Source organism: Lineus longissimus, chromosome 3 (genome assembly GCF_910592395.1).
Source record: "Lineus longissimus chromosome 3, tnLinLong1.2, whole genome shotgun sequence".
Taxonomy (NCBI): Eukaryota; Metazoa; Nemertea; class Pilidiophora; order Heteronemertea; family Lineidae; genus Lineus; species Lineus longissimus.
In genome coordinates this window covers 16549941-16567979 of record NC_088310.1, presented here as the reverse complement: position 1 = coordinate 16567979, position 18039 = coordinate 16549941, and the positions used below count along the sequence as shown (strand labels likewise).

The following is an 18039-nucleotide window of genomic DNA, read 5'->3' as shown; positions in this document are numbered from 1 at the left end:
GCCATGGGTGGAGGAGCCGTTGTAAGGTGATTTCCTTCATCCAGGGACATTAAAACATACCATCACGGCATAGTGCTCTATTCTGATTAGATGTTCATAAAGCATGACAAATCACACTTTTACTTCATTAGATATTCATTGATCAGATTTAAGCAAAGAAAATAAATACATGTACTGCACTGTTCCACTCAAGTGTTCTATGAATATAAACATCAGCTATTTTGAACAAGTATGCCAACAAAACGTTGTTAAATGTGTGATGCAAATTAGGTAATGTCTGAAAAGAGAGGTAAGCCAGTCTCTTAGACAAAAACCACCATGAGGTAAACTCAGCAGGCTGGGAATATGATAAGAAAATGTGGACCATTAACTATTTTACTGTTAGACGCCGTCCAATAAAAATATTTAAAATTAGTAATTGAATTAGAAAATTTCAAATTGTGTTAATACATACTGAATACAAATTTCAACAATGTCTTTGTGAAGAAAGATATATGGATACTACACATACCGAGTTTAAGCTGATTGGTATGCATAATAACTGAACCACAGCATTGTGTATAACTGCATTTCTATTTCCCTAAACCAACAGGAGTTACGAATGACGTGCCCCTTTAACTGCAGTACAATTGTATAAACAACCACAAAACAAACTAGTAAACCATATGCACCCTTAACATCTTTCTTAGCTAAAACTTCCCAAACAAAATACAACCACAAGGTACCAAAACTCCACAGAAACCCAGACTAATTTGTTGACAAACCAAATGGTTCGATGCATTCCCAGTTGACAAGCATAAGTTACCTCAAACAAGGGCATGATTAAGGACTGAACTCATTGCCGTAAGACTGTTATTAATATTTACTTATGACTTGTACATTTCGTTGAAAGCGGCAAGGATATTTACTTTGCTGGAAGCAGGTAAAGAGCCAGCTTCAATAAATGGCTCTAATCAACCCAAGATCAACACCTATTAATCTGAAGCTCAACCTCAGTCATATATCTAAAAGCTGGCAGTCTTTCAAACGTGGTCACCACCAGAATAACGCTGACACCAATTTTTTAAAGGGCTAAGCCATTCAATAAAAATTTGGAATTTGTTATTGAATTTGCAAATTTCTAATTGCATAAAATATGTATGTTGCTGTTACGTAGACAGATAAACAAATAGGCCCACTATATTACCAAGTTTCAGCCAATTCGAATGCATAACAACTGCAGCATTTCATGGGCTATTCTTCCAAATGGTGTAATTTAAAGTACGTGGGCCCTTACGGTTACAAAATGCCAAGTGTGTCCACAGATGAATGGCTGGCGGATGGATGGCTGGCAGATGGATGGTTGGTGGATGGATGGATGGATGGATGGATGGATGGATGGCGGTTCGATGGACGGAGGGAGGGATGGATGGACGGACGGAGGGAGGGATGGACGGACGAATGGATGGATGGATGGCGGACCGATGGATGGCGGACTGATGAATGGCGATGGCTGATGGATGGATGGTGGATGGATGGCGGATGGATGGATGGATGGATGGATGGATGGATGGATGGATGGCGGATGGATGAATGGATGGCGGATGGATGTATCGTTGGAAGGACAGACACCACTTGAAAACCTTCATCACGGCCATCTTCATCACAGCATCATTTGGGTGATTTTGCCAGAATTAGCATCAACAATGCAATTACAACTGACATGAGATGACCTTTCCATGCCATTGCGTCAGGTTCACAGGCTGCAAGAGTGCAGGTGACCTTATGTACTATGAGACTTATTCCGGGATGCACTTTTGATGCAGATGCACTGTGCCACAGAAATAAAGTACTCCTCATTTACTGCCGACAGTCAAGCCAAGATAAGTTATCAATAATATAGCCGGAGCCGCGAGGTCAGGAAATGGAAGTGTCACTGCATTGCTGGAATCCACTGCCAGTTACAGAATGGAATTTAATGAACAATATCACCCCAGATTGAATTTTAGTACACAATTTAGGTAAAATAAATGATATAAAAGGAATATCAGCTATATTTCTATATGAATGACACAGTTACAGATCAAAAAACACGTTACGTTCGTCAATGCTTACTAATTTTTTTGTTGGGGTCAATTACAAGAATAATCAAATAGAGATAGCATGTCATCAATTTAGGATGATCCATTCAATCAATCATTTCCTGACAGCCACTAACCAACGAGATAATGATAGAGAATTTCTCACCGCTGTAATCAGGGAATACTATGCTCTCCAATGACTCATCAATATTGGGGGGAATCTCGGTGACACTTATAAGCAGGGGAATAGCATTTTTTTCGGGATCCTGGGATGGCCAGAATTGGAAGCAGGATTTGGGATGAGCAGTTGATTGCATTAGCTGTCAGTTCAGAACACCATGCTCTCTCTGATGGCTCATCATGGGGAATCTCAAAGACACTGAAGCAAGGGGAACATTTTTCCGGACACTGCGTGACTGGGATGGTCGAAAATTGGAGGTGGGATTTGGAATTAGCAGAGGATTGCATAGCCATGTCAACGCAACGATTGTGATTGGAATATAGCTTCCGATTGGTTAAATCACATCAATTATGTCAAGGCTATATCAGGTCGCAGCCATAGAAAGTGCTCATTTTAAAGTGCTTAACAGCCAGGCTGGCACTTATCTACTTGGTGGATCTCTGACTCAATAACGCTGAAGACATTGAAGAGATCCAGTCGTGGCACAAGTCTTTATTTAGACTAGCTGAACATGGTAAAATAAACTGAATTGGTGATTACTTCTAATGCAGCTCATTGGCTACATAATCAAATACCTGAGGGACACTCGAAACTGCTTACATTTATCAATGGAAGATTATTCCCGCCTTAAGTTTTAACTGGGCCATTCAAAACTCCTCATTTTCATAAGCATTTGGCTATAGGTTTCCTTTTACATAAAGAAAGTCATACTTGTGAGTTACTGAAGTGGTAGACCATTCCCTGGCACAGACACAGACACGCCATGAATGATTGATAACGTTTTCAAGAGCTAATTGAAAGAAATCAATTGAGAAACCTCTCTGCTTATATTATACAAGTAAGTTATGGATTTGCTGCAGACAGCAGTTGGGGAGCGGAGCTAACATATGCTACTTGATCATTTTAAATCAGTAATATGAAATTAATGGTATCATTGATGCTTCAACGGTCTACTGGGTAGCTTCAGCCACCGCTGTCAGCCAGGATATGATGTCTAGGATATGACGGTTTTGTCAAGTGATGTTTTTAAAGCGAACAGTGAAGATACCAGTAGTGAAGTGTTCTTACCGAGTGTAGAACAATTAGGGCAGGCACTTAGTGACAACAAGTCAACAACATGGAGACATGCAGTGAGCACAAATTAAGGACTTGGATGTGATAGGCTAGTGATTTCCTCCTTGGATAAGATGCCTTGTCAGTCACCACAATACACCAACTGAACTCCACCAGGGTTTCCGCCAGGATTTAATTTGAGGGGGGAACAACAAAAAAAAATTCTAAATTTTTTCTAATAAAAATTTTTTTTTCTAAAATTTTTTTTTTCTTAATGAAACGGCCAGGGGCCATTGTGCTCACCGTATAGATATTTGGTGCTTTGTAATTCATCCAGATTAAGAAACATTGTACATGTATAGTATATAGGTCAAACCAAAGTCGGTATGACATGTGATGTATCGTTGCTTGGAGTAAGTACCATAAGAATATCATCAAAAACAAGTCAATAATAAACGAGATATTGCACTTTTTACCTATTTTAGTTTTGGCCTCCTGGTGGCCGAGTTGAGTACCAGATCAGATCGAAATTCGGTGTCCGAGGTTACATGACGTAGGGAGTCATGTGTATCAAATTTCAAGTTCAAAGCTTTAGTGGTTAAGAAACGTGCCATAGTTACAATCAAACGACAAATTTACGCCATTTGACCTCTGTGACCTTGAAAAGCAGGTCAGATCAAAAACTCATATGATATGTGATGTATCCTTGCTAGGAGAACCTACCATAAAAATGTTATTGAAAACGAATCACTAAAAATAAGCAAGATATTGCACTTCTTACTTTTTCCATTATGGCCCCCTGGTGGCCGAATAAAGAATCAGATCGAGCCAAAATTTGGCATCAGAAGTTATCTGATGTAGGGGGTTATATGCACCAAGTTTCAAGTTCATAGCTTTACTGGTTAAGAAACGTGCCATAGTTTACACTCTAACGGCCAATTTACGCCATATGACCTCTGTGACCTTGAAAAGTAGGTCAAATTGAAAACCCGTAAGATATGTGATGTATTCTTCCTAAGGGTACCTACCATAAAAATTTTATCGAAAACAAGTCACTTATAAGCGAGATATCACACTTTTTAGATTTCCACTTTTGGCCCCCTGGTGGCAAAGTTGAGAATCAGATCAAACTGAAATTCAGCACCAGAGGCTATGTGATATAGGGGGTTATATGTACCAAGTTTCAAGTTCATAGCTTTAGTGGTTCAGAAACGTGCCATAGTTTACACTCTTAACGGCCAATTTACGCCATATGACCTCTGTGACCTTGAAAAGTAGGTCAAATTAAAAACCCGTATGATATAAGATGTATATTTGCTATGAGTACCTACAACAAAAGTTTCATCGAAAACAAGTCACTAATAAGCGAGATATCACACTTTTTAGATATCCACATTTGGCCCCCTGGTGGCCAAGTAGAGAATCAGATCGGAGAGAAATTTAGTGTCACGGGTCATCTGACCTAGGGGGTCATGTGTACAAAGTTTTAAGTTCATAGGCCTAGCGGTTAAGAAACGTGCCACTGTTTTTGAACTAGGATACGACGGACGACGACGACGACGACGACGACGACGACGACGGACGACGACGGACGACGGACACTGCGGTATTGTATAGACTCCCCTACAGTGAGCCAAAAAGGGTATATGACCCCTCCCGAGACGTGTTTTGGCCCTAAAACTGCTACGATTGGCTCCTAAATGCTCTTATTTTACATATCAAATCATGAAAATTACTCATTTGACAGTAAAACAAACTTTAGTGTTCAAAATTAAGGGGGGATATCCCCCCCCCCCTCTCTGGCGGAAACCCTGTCCACCTATTCCATTTTGATAGGGTATATATACATTTAGTGAAAACAGGTTGACAACCTTGGCTAGAAGTCGAAATCCAAAAGCACTTAGAACTTTTTTAAAACGAAGTGAATGCAAACTTCAATGGTGGGGTGTTCTTTGTTTTCCAGAGGACAGCCTCCAAGGTTATTAATGGATATCACCTTATTTTGAAGCTCTAGCCAAAAAAGTGGAGCTTATGGGTCAACCATTAGTCCGTCGTGACAGACTAGGGATTTCATCTTTATCGCATCACTGTCATTTCATCATAAAACACCAACTGTGCTCCAAGCTAATAAGCCTTACTCTCACCAGTCATGGTGGACCATGAATTAGTAAAAAAATGGCAAACACACTGCAATCCAAAAAAATTTAATGGGATTGAAATTTTTCTTTTTCCACAATTTTCTATTTTCATTTCCAAGTTTAAATAATTCAAAACCTAACCTTTGCTAATGTGCCAAAGCTTTTCCATTAATTCTGCAAAAACACTGAAAAAGTAATCACTGATCACTGCATGGGAGGCACAGCAGATCTATAATGCAATTGGCCCTGGGACATTGTGCTCACACTCGGGGGGGCGGGGGGGGGGGGGGCAAAAAACCAGAGGAGTTAATGGATGAAATTCCCATTGTCTTCAGTAATTCAAAATTATTTTTATTTAGGTAAAGATGGAGTACTGTCATTGGGGGAAAAGGCAGGAAACTTATGTTCTGATGTAAAAAAAAGCTCTATCGAATCCCAACAAGCAGCTACAGCAGATCCAAATGCAACTTTTTGCCCCAAACCAAACGACTAAATTTTCCCAAATCATACTAAAACATAGTGTCTTTCACAAAAATCCTGGCCGTTTTGTCTCAGGCCAAAAAAAGTTAATGTTATGTTTCTGGTTTCGTGGTCAACTGAAAATGGATGCGGGTTGTTTTTTTTCTATGATAATTTTTATTACTTTAAGTAAGCTAATTTGGCGATATCCAATCTAATCTAATCTAATCTAACAGAGGTAAAAACAGCACCGATTCAGAAAGAATGAAAATTAGTAATGAAAATTGTGTAACAAAGTTGTGTCAGAAACTTTGATATCCTAAGAACCAATTTGTCCATCATATGAATTAGCCATAGCATCATGAACTCAGATATCCCCCAAGGAATCGACGACGACCCATTTTCCCATGCATTTTCTCAAACTCATTAGAATTGAAATCAGTTGAGCTATTGGATTCTAGATACAAGCTCGGTTTACTAGAATTTGATCAATTTCAATAGATTGCCTGGATCATGTCTGGTCGATCCAAATGATTATTTACTTCAGATTGCTCAAAGATTACCAACTAAATCAGCCAGGACGCTATGTGAATTTCCATGGGGAGCAATGGATCGAAAGATGTCTGACTAGAAATAAAATAAAAATAAAATTTATCAATTTATCTTCTTCAGTTTTCCTTTTAAATTTCAATGATCAGTACAGTAATACGAATCATCATAATCCCTCGACATTTAGCCATGAACAAAGTTAAAACATACAGTCCAAATCACAAGTGACATCCATTCTGCTTCGTGTTAGTGAGTTATGCGCTGAGTTGTGCTTGTGACCTGGACTGTACATGTACCAGCGAAGATATTGATGAAAATGATGAAAAACTATTTCCAAAGAAAAATAGCTATTAAGAGGTGACATGCTACACAGGCAAAATTATCCATCATAGAATCTATGATGAGTCCATGGCAGAATCTATGATGACAATCACAAACCATGTTCCACATCGGATCTCCCATCATAGATTCTATGCTGGGCCATTAGATTCTATGACACCCATGGTAAATCTATGTTGGGGATTTTGCCCTAGATTCTATCATTATATTTTGTGTAAATATCAAAGCATTAACTTCCAAGAGTAACAGACTTCAGAATCTTGGAAAAAAAGAATAATAAATTCACCAATTTCAATATAATATTCCATGATGCCCCATTCTGAAATTCAGAAATTTTATTATGGATTTCATCATAGAATATATGATGGGCCTATGGTGGACCATATTTTGCCATTATAGATTCTATGACAGCTGAGATTCTCCATCATTAAATCTGTGATCAACCAGCCATGACAGAAACCATGAGGATAAGTCTCTGTCAAAGCGACAAAGAGTGGTGTTCTGCCCCCCGCCCTCCAGAGGGCCAACTGCTCACCCCCATGACCAAAAAGTCACATGCAGCCCTGACCAACATCTAAAGCAAGGTTGCTATTCTTGGTTGAGTGGGATAAGAAGTAACCTGCAACACAGCTCATCTGGTGTCATCTCCATAAGAGCAACAAGCAACCAAGTTCAACATACATCCCTCGAGAACAGAGTTATGTGGTCAAATCAATCAGAGCACACAATTGTATTTCACAGTTCACCAACCATGGCAGGAATAGGCCGAGTGGCCTTCCGCCCCAATCGATATTCTTTCAAGCCACATTGGGGAATTTTGTTGATTTGAAACAAGGTGAGCAATTGGCAGGGCAGGAATTCAAACTCTATTATAATGTGAAAGGAGCTTTTTCAGTTTTCTCAATATTCCATCAATTTTCATATATTTATTTATTGATTCAAACTTTAAAAATGCAGGGTGAACATACAGAGTAGGAAAAACTTATAGAACAACATGTCACATAAAAAAAGCAATATTGCTAACAAGGTCTGCAGAGGGGACATCTACAGCAGGTGACCCAGCTGCAGGTGGATACAACATCAAAGCAAGTACTGTAAAGCCTTCAATAACATAATCTTGCTTTGGTTTTCCTTCCAATTTTTCTATCACCAGCAGCCAGTCCACTTTTAAGGGCCTAACAATTTGTTACAAATCTGAAATCTGAAATAGATGAAATTGAAAATCACCAACTGCTTAAATTAATTTGTACTGAATATAAATGTCAACATTGTTGTTGTGTGGATAGATATATAATAAATCAGGGGCAGATACAGGATTATGAGAAAGGGGGGCCTGCTGTGCTTGGGGCAGAGCATGAACACCATAGAGCACTGTTTTTAAGCATTTCTCCCACTAGAAAAACCTTATATCCACCCCTGTAAAGACCAAGTTTCAGAAAATTTGCATTCATGAGAACTGAACAATTGCATTGTGCATATAACGGCACTTCTACTTTCCTGAGCCACCAATAAATGCAAATGGTGTCCCACCCCTACATTTTTTTTTAAAAGAGATATAACCAGCAGTGACAGTAATGGCCCATGCAGTAAGGGGGAAAGACATTTCAAATCCCCATGTGAAGTTAAAGGTGAAACAGGAAAAATGGTTCTCAATCAGCAGTGATTGAAAAAAAATAATGATATAATAAGATTAAAATTCTCTAACTTTTCTAAGCCATTTGACAAAGAAACCAAAAATGCTTTTAAAACTCAGTCAGGATCAAAGGTAGGCAACAGTGAAAAGGAAATACAGCTTATGATAATAATAATATTTAGTTCTCAGGTCTCCACAGAAATCAATCAGGGGTTTCAACGAGGGGTTGCAACCAGAAGGCGCTCACTTGAACTCGACCAGTCCGGGAACCTGAAGCAGTGACTTGGCCAGGAGTCGAACCCATGACCTCTTGGTCATGAGGCCGACTCTGTTCCACCGCGCTACCACTGCCCCGCTGCTTATCATTGACATATTCAAGCTAGCCATGCATGTGATTGCCGATGTCTTATGACCCAGTGTTTTCAGAAACAACAACTTCCTCTATCTCACTCAAGCCCAGAATTGTCAATGTGAGGAAATCAACATTGACATGGGACACCCACTGCATGTCATTGACACTCATTGCATGCAAGATAAAGCTGACTTCAAAGGCAATATTGCAAGACTAACAATCCATTGATACAGTACCGACATGTTTCATGGGCAGCAATCTGATTTTACTGTCATTTCATATTTAGATTGTTTTTACAGTGAAATTTGTGAAATGTTTTCTTCACTCCAGTAAATTCCCATTGTATGAGCAGTTCAAAATTTTATTCTAATGATTCAAAAGCTGCAAGATAAATATAGTCTTATCTATGGGTACTTTTTCTGATGACAGATTAATATATTTGGGTTCTCACATTAATCACCACAGCACAGCATTTTACAAGTACATTGGAACCTCCCTTAGCGGACACCTCTCTATTAAGGACAACATCTCTATTAAGGACACTAGTTTTGTTCCCAAATACAATGTAGTTTGTTTCCATTCCATTTGACCTCACTTATCAGGACACCTCTCTATTAAGGACAGAACTTGTCAGTCCCGATGGTGTTCTTAATAGAGAGGTTCTAGTGTAACTGCATGGAATCATTTTGTTCCAAAAATGTAGCGACTGCTTAACGTTCTGCCCAAAATCTGCTTTAGGAATCTTCGGAAACTAAATATTCAGACAAATTCTCGCTGTTAATGAAGAAACAATGCCAACGGAGATGCAAGAAAATTTTAAGTAAATATAACTACAGTAGAACCTCTCTATCAAGGACACCCTTGGGACTGACAAGTACTGTCCTTGATAGAGAGGTGTCCTGATTAGAGAGGTCAAGTTGAATGGAAACACCCAATTTGGAACCAAAACTAGTGTCCTTTATAGAGAGGGTGTCCTTAATAAAGAGGTGTACGCTAAGGGAGGTTCTACTGTAGATGTACTCCGTATTTTCTGTTAAACTTACATTAATATTTTTACTTTAGTTAAACTGGAAATATTTTAAGTTAAACTTATATTAGATGATTGGGACTGCTTCGGAGTGCCATACAGGAGAACTTTGCCAGGGTACAAGGTCAGTTCATGACCACTTAACCCTTTGATCCGCCTTCTCAAATCAGTGACAACCAAGAAAGTGTTGCAAGGGTAAGTCCAAGATTTAGAGAAAAAGCAGGGCGCCCAACATTTAAAAAAGAAACTGACAATTATTACCATTTTTAATCTCATACATGTATAATGAAAATGATAATGATAACCATTGATAGGCTATTGATTATATCAGCTGGCCGACATCAACCGTGTATCATCAGTGCCAGAACAGTAGCCCGAGTTCCCAAATGTGTACATCCTGAGCTTCAGCGCCTTTCACTGGGTAGTACTGCCCTTAGATACCTCAGTAATGTGGGCAAGAGGAGGAGCATGCAACTGACCAAGGCATGGAAGATTAGTACTGGTATATGCCACATCAATCCATTTATTTCAGAAAAGGCATTTGTGTGTCTATCAAATACTTTACATGTACATAACTAACACCACTGAGAATGTTAACACTATAACAGTATACAGTAGAACCTCTCTATTAAGGACACCCTTGGGATGGTCAAGTGCTGTCCTTAATAGAGAGGTGTCCTGATTAGAGAGGTCAAATGGAATGGAAACAACCAATTTGGTACCAAAACTAGTGTCCTTAATAGAGGTGTGTCTGCTAAGGGAGGTTCCACTGTATATCACTGACCAACTCATGGAGTAAACCCCCTAACCCCCTAACCCTCTAACCCCCTAGTATTTCTTCTAGACAGAAATAAAAGGGCGCAGCACCCTGCCATGCTAAGATTCTTCTTGCATTTTTTCAGAACACCTTATGCATTTTCTAGAAGGACACTGCCCCTTGGTTTTTTTCTTAGTTCACCCTGCACTTTTCTTTACTAATTTCCAAAATCCCTAATTCCCTTCCAAATTTCTTAAGAAACACTGTTGAACTCCAGCAGCATGCAGTACCCGCGGCCTAGGCCTATAGCCAGGCTATGCTACGTATAGATAGGCACTTAGTCGTGTCAGTCACCACTAAATGGTCAAGGCCAATGGGATATCAAATATTGCTTACCTCTTCTATTCCCAGTTCCTGATCCAACCTCATCTTTGCTAGTCCGTGTTATTCCTTCACATAGCTAAACGATTCCACTCACAATTAAATCTCACTTGGCTCCCAGTCTACAAATCCTCACTCAATGAACATTGACGAAATGAAACCACACTATCAGAGCACAGATCAATATCAACTGACAGGCCATGTGGTCCAGCCATGTCACGTGATGCGGAAGTAATATGTATTACACTAGCTCTCATCAGCAGCCGGTGTGGTGTGGTTTGGATCTCATTTATGGGTTGATCATAGGCACCACTATTTCGGCTAGAACTTGAAGTCCTGGCAATCAGAACTCCTTCAAATGAAGTTAATGTCAATTTCAGGGTATTGGAAAACTATGGATTGGGACTGGGAAAGTCTGGACTGACAGTCATCACTTGACTCTGACCCACACCTAACATTTCGTAACCTTTCTGCCAAGTGCATTGCCCAAGGACCTACACCTCAAACTTGGTGACCCTTCTGTATGCGTGCCAAATGCCTTACCCAAGGACCCACACCACTACCTTTGTGACCTTTTTTTGCCAAGTGTCTCGTCCAAGGACCCACACCTCACACTCAGTGACCCTTCTGCATACCAAGTGCCTCACCCAAGGACCCACTCCCCAACTACCAACATTAGCACAGCTCAGCTCCCAATTCCCACTCAGATAGCATAATGTTGTCAGCACACAGGCGGTGGAGAGCGATGACTGTCAGTCCAGACTTTCCCAGTCGGTCCAATCCATAGTTTTTAATCCATAGTTTTCCAACATGTCCAATACCCTCAATTTCAAGGGTGGTGGTCTGCTCTGTTGGGTTCTTCTGACATGCTTGTCCACGTTTTCCTGTGATCCCACTGGCTCAGTTTCTCTGATGTGAGAGACCAGGTTGATATTGAAGTCTTTATGGTTTTTTGACATAAACTAGATTTAGATGGAGAATGGGTGGGAAATTAAGTTGGGCCCATGTGATCTTTAATTGAATTGTTGCCCTAAGGTCAGGGTTTTGATCCCCATCCAGTCCAGGAGCAGAGCGAGGTAACCTTGCATTGTTGTATTATAAGTTTTTTTTACTGTTGATTTTGGTAGCCGAGGGTCTCTACTTTCAGAAACTGCTTGATGACACATTGTCAATTTGAGAAATTCAAGATGGCGTCCAAGATGTACGGTGGCCCATAGAGGACATGCGTTTATTTTCAACATATTAGAATTATTTTTTTTTACAATGCGATTTTTTTCTCTCGAATTACAACCGCCGTCGGATTTATTTCTCACCGCCGAAAAAATAATTTCCACCGCCAGGTTAAAAATAATAATTCCCACCACCGCCAAAGAAAATAATATCCACCATTTTCTTTGGCGGCGGTGGGAATTATTATTTTTTACCCGGCGGTGGGAATTATTTTTTCGGCGGTGAGAAATAAATCCGACGGCGGTTGTAATTCAAGAGAAAAAAATCGCATTGTAAAAAAAAATAATTCTAATATGTTGAAAATAAACGCATGTCCTCTATGGGCCACCGTAAAGATAGCTGCTATTACATACAACAAATGACCATAACTTGCTACCTGTCCAACATAGGAAACTGATCTTTTTCCCCCTCTATACCTTAGGTTTTAGGGGTCACATCCTCCAGCAAAGTTAATTTGAGCTGGAGTACAAGCACAATCCAGTGATCAATTCATTCTCTTGTGTTTGCTCTAGTGAGCATGTGTACCACTGTGCAAGGGATAGTAGTCCTAGGGCTGATAGTCCGTGTAACAATAGCCCGCATTACTAAATGTTTTGGTTAGGGTTAGCGGTACAATAGATCATGCTGCTTAATTGGTCAAATACAATGCTACCGGACTATGACTTCAGGGGGACTATATCCGCTGTCACACCACTACCAAAGGGCTTTAATGGAATTTTACATGCATATAGTGTCTCCATCTTCAGCCCAATTAGGGAAAGTCCATCACACATGTCACAAGCTTATCCCGGCAGTTTCTCACAGAGACAGTCTTGTTTATCACGGCATGGCAACAAGTTCTGGCATAGAATCTGTTTTACCTTTCCTCCAAAAGTTCAGGGCAATTAAAGGGTGACGAATAATGGGAATAATACAAAAAAGACGCTGACTATAGAGTTCCTTTAAGGTAGGCAGTATGCAGCATGTTGAAAGATCCCACCCAGATGGACAGCAGGTGTGTATGTACAGCACCGCCTATCAAATATTCCTGAAACTGAATGGAGAGTCAACTATATCCATGAATAATATGATTAGGTGGTCCTTGCTAATCCGCTTGAATATTACTGCTGCTTAGGAAAATGCATACACTCATGTCATGCATCAAGCCATGTTGCTTTCACAAGAAAACTTCACAACAAATGTCACTGTTGTGTAATGAACATAACAAAACATATTATTGAATAATCTTGTTTATTGTAAAATATGATATCACATACCATTGGTTTTTCATGATAGGATTCATTATATGACCCTTTGTGTATTTCTTGTTTATTGCATAATATATATCACATACCATTGGTTTTTCATGATAAGATTCATTATATGACCCTTTGTGTACACAAATGTAGATCTCTAATTTATATACCCGCAGTATGCAAACTGTAAACTAAAAATATTTCAAAATCACAGTTTGCACGAACAAAAGTTTATGTTGAAAAAAGCTAATGAACAGTCGTTAATGTGCTGGGACAACGCACTGAGATTGTTTCATTTCATTTCTCATAACAGTTTTTAAATATGTACATTGCAGCTATAAAATGGTTCTAGCACGAGACACGCCTGTGCTGTCTGTAATGTATGCTACCTGACGAGGAATGCCGAGTGGTTTCATGAATATGTATGAATGTGTAGCTGGTGAGTTTGTTACCTATTTGTAGTCTTCAGTAATACAGTAACTATCACACGAATCACTTCGTTGCGTTATATCTTACATGGTGTCAGAGACGTCAGCTCTCGCCCGCAATCGGAAACACCTACAATGTCAGGACTAAAACCACCAGCGCAGTTAAGCCTTGAAGGCAATCTTCAAGCTAACTACCGAAATTGGATACGTTCATTCGAAGTCTACAGCATAGCATCGGGTGTCGCCGATAAAGCTGAGGTGGTCCAGTGTAACGTCTTCGGAGGCCCAAAAGGTTCACGCCACGATGGAGTTCGCCGAGGCAGACGTGGACCAGATCGCGCCACTGAAGGCGAAATTCGCCGCATTCTGTGAAGGGAAACGGAACATCACAGTTATCCGGTACCAATTCAATTCTCGGACGCAGAAAGACGGCGAATCATTTGACTCATTTCTCACGGAGTTGAAACAACTTATCAAGGACTGTGAATTTGGCGACGCTCTACGAGACTCTCTACTCAGAGACCGGGTCGTTTGCGGCATCCGTGACGAGACCACGCGCGAGAAACTTCTGCAGATCGAGGACCTTACCCTGGAGAAGTGTGTCAATACGTGTCGCATTAGCGAATCAAGCGCTAATCAACTTAAGACGCTGACTGATACGAAAGAAAAAGACGTCGACGCCGTCGGAAGATCATTCCAAAATAGTACGGCATACGGTCGCGGCTCCCATGATCGCAGCCGAAACAAACATCGCGGAACATTTGACAAACGATCACAATCCGAAAAATGTGGAAACTGTGGCGGACAAGCTCATGCTGACTACACACAATGTCCGGCATACGGCAAGGAATGCGGATATTGCCGCCGCATGAACCACTTCAAAGCATCTTGCCGCACACTGGCAAGATCAGAGAAACAACGCGTACGTCCTCAAGCTCCATCGTCATCGAGCATTCATGACGTAACCCTGGAATCACGTAATAACGGTAGGCCTACCACAGAATTCTATCATCGCAATTATGAGCCAGACTTTCATGGTCCCCACGTGGACACGCTATTCATCGGCGAGGTATCAGTTACACCAGCCAACTACGTCGGATGGCATGAAACATTTACCATTCAAGGACAATCCATATCGTTCAAACTCGATACCGGCAGCGAGGCCGACATTATACCGTTACAGTTTTTCAAGAAACTGAACGCAACACACACACCCCCAAAGTGCCGATTAGTATCATATTCGGGGCATAGGATTACGCCTGTCGGCGAAACTGTCTTGAATCTTAACGGATTGGACGTCACCTTTCAAATCCTTGACAATGCCCAACCAATTCTAGGCCGTGATACGTGCGATAAACTGAACTTAGTGAAGCGCATACATTCGATATCGCAAATCAAGGATTTCGAGGATGTCTTTCAAGGATTGGGATGTATTCAGAGCAACTACCATCTTTTCACAGATCCGACCGTTGAGCCGTCCGTCGATCCACCCCGTAAAATCCCGTACGCGATTGAGGACGTCGTCAAAACCGAATTGGATCGAATGGAGGACCTGAAAGTAGTGATCAAAGAAAACGAACCAACCCCATGGGTCAATAGTATGACTGTCGTTCGAAAACAAAACAATAAGGTGAGAATTTGCATTGATCCATCCAAACTGAACAAAGCGATTCGCAGAGCTCACCATCCGACGAAAACAGTTGAGGAAATCGCAGCACGCATGCCCGGCTCAAAGATATTTAGTACACTCGACGCTAAATCAGGTTTTTGGCAAATTGGCCTTGATGAGCAAAGTTCAAAGCTCTGTACCTTCAACACGCCGTGGGGACGCTACCGTTTCCTTCGGTTACCATTTGGTATATCCACGAGTGGTGACATTTTCAATAAAGTCATGTCGGATTTATTTGGTGACCTCGAAGGGGTTGAGATTGTCGTCGATGACATCGTCGTACACGGCCGCACACAAGCCGAGCACGATAATCGCCTACGCACCGTACTGGAGCGAGCACGCGCAGTAGGGTTAAAACTCAACCCCGCTAAAACGAAAATAGGCCTCAGCGAAGTTGACTACGTCGGACATATATTTTCAGGTGATGGCCTAAAGGTCAGCCAGGATCGCGTAAGTGACATCACCAACATGCCGACACCGTCATGTAAAGAGGACATTAGGAGATTCATCGCCATGGTGGGATATCTTGCGAAATTCATCCCCAACCTCTCACAAGAAACGAAACCACTACGTCAAGTCCTCGAAGAAAAAGTCGAATTTCATTGGGAGGATCTCCAAGACCGAGCATATAAGAGACTGAAACGTTTGATCACAAACACGCCCGTGCTGAGTTTCTATGACGTCAATAAACCCATCACGCTTCAGGTTGATGCCAGTAAATCTGGATTAGGCGCAGCCTTAATTCAAGACAGTCATCCAGTGGCGTTCGGATCTAAGGCCCTGGATGAAACGCAATCTATGTACGCCGTCATTGAGAAAGAATTGCTCGCGATTTGTTTCGGATGTAAGAAATTCCATGATTACGTCTACGGAAAAGGCCCGATAACAATAGAGACAGATCATAAGCCACTACTGGCAATCATGACAAAGCCCATACATAAACTCTCAGCCCGTATGCAACGCATGAGGTTACGCCTACAGCACTATGATCTGAAACTGGTATACCGCCCGGGACGCGAAATGTTTCTAGCTGACACTCTATCACGCGCATTCGTATCCGACACCAACCCGCAAGACCTATTCGATGACAAAATCGAGGTCAACTTGCTGAACATTGCCAGTCACATCAGCGATGCCAAATTAGAGGAGTTTAAATCTGCCACGGACGCAGACCCAACTCTACAGTCTCTAAAAAACACTGTGATGCAAGGCTGGCCAGATGACAAACAGGATGTACCACTTGAACTAACTCCATACTTCCCGTATCGCGACGAAATCACATTAGCGGACAACCTGTTGTTCAAAGGCGATCGTCTCGTAGTACCAGAGACATTGCGCGCAAACTTGCTCAAACGAATTTATGAAACTCATATGGGCATCGTTAAATCAAAACAATTGGCCCGAGACATTCTGTTCTGGCCCGGAATGGGTCAACAAATTGAGGATACCGTATCACGCTGTACCGCCTGCCAGACAGCGAGGAAATCCCAACCGGCTGAACCTATGATACCACATGACATTCCAGACCTCCCGTGGAGTAAAGTCGCAACTGATATGTTTGAATATCGGAGCAAGGAATATTTGCTGACTGTGGATTACTTCTCTAAGTTTCCGGAAGTGTGCATTCTTCCCACGCTGACAAGCCAGTCTGTTATTACGGCTCTCAAAGCATCGTTCAGCAGATTTGGCATCCCTAATGACGTCATCAGCGATAATGGGCCTCAATTTTCAAGCCGCGAGTTCTCCGATTTCTCCAAGGCCTGGGGATTCCGCCATACCACCAGCAGCCCTGGTTACCCCCAGTCTAATGGACAGGTTGAACGCGCTATTCAGTCAATAAAGGACATCTTCAAGAAATGCGAACAATCATGCGATGATCCCAGCATAGCGTTACTTAATTTCCGCAACACACCACTCGACGGGGTTGGACAATCTCCGGCGCAACTGTTAATGTCACGCCGATTGAATTCGAAATTGCCAATTCTCCCCAATCTCTTGAAACCAAAAGTGGTAGATAACGCTCATGAGAAGCTCACAGACCGTCAAAACCGCCAGAAACAGTATTATGACAAGCGTGTTAGTAATAGCACAAATGCTGACATCCATCCTGGAGATGCAGTTCGTTTCAGGACCTTGAGAGGACAGTGGAAATATGGGACGGTGCAAGACAAACTGCCTGATGTGCCGAGGAGCTATAACATTCAAACCCCCGAGGGTAAATCGTTCAGACGTAACCGCCGTCACATGTTTCAAACCCGCGAAAATAACATTCCCAACGAAGGGACTCGCCCACGTGTAATGTATACGTCTGGGGACCCGCCTCATGCGCCTGCGAATGATCACACTGATGTCAACGTGGCCCCACAGGCTGCAGTTGCTGAGCCCATTCCAACCATAAACAACACCCCGGGATATGTTACAAGGAGTGGGCGAACAAGCAAGCCACCTGATAAACTAGATCTCTAGCAAGACCAGCCATGAAACATAAACACTTCTTATAATTATCATAAACAAACACTTGTGTGCCGGTACAGGCATCTGGCATGTT

At 41.5% G+C, this 18039-nt stretch overlaps 2 protein-coding genes across 2 annotated transcripts in view; one reads left to right on the top strand and one right to left on the bottom strand.

Moving 5' to 3' along the window:
• Window positions 1–10983, bottom strand: part of LOC135484041 (uncharacterized) — a 132150-nt gene extending 121167 nt beyond the window's left edge. Inside the window, exon 1 of the mRNA XM_064765105.1 lies at window positions 10945–10983. Coding sequence (XP_064621175.1) covers window positions 10945–10977 — 33 coding nt within the window. The 5' untranslated portion in view covers window positions 10978–10983. The remainder of the gene's footprint in view (window positions 1–10944) is intronic.
• A 3143-nt stretch (window positions 10984–14126) lies between these two features.
• LOC135484812 (uncharacterized protein K02A2.6-like) lies at window positions 14127–17957 on the top strand. The gene has a single exon (XM_064766498.1). It carries the CDS (start codon window positions 14127–14129, stop codon window positions 17955–17957), a length of 3831 nt encoding a protein of 1276 aa, XP_064622568.1.
• The last annotated feature ends 82 nt before the right edge of the window (window positions 17958–18039 follow it).

What these genes read in the sequence shown, in the direction of transcription:
- LOC135484812 (XM_064766498.1), top strand. Translation starts at nt 14,127, where the DNA reads ATGGAGTTCGCCGAGGCAGACGTGGACCAGATCGCGCCACTGAAGGCG.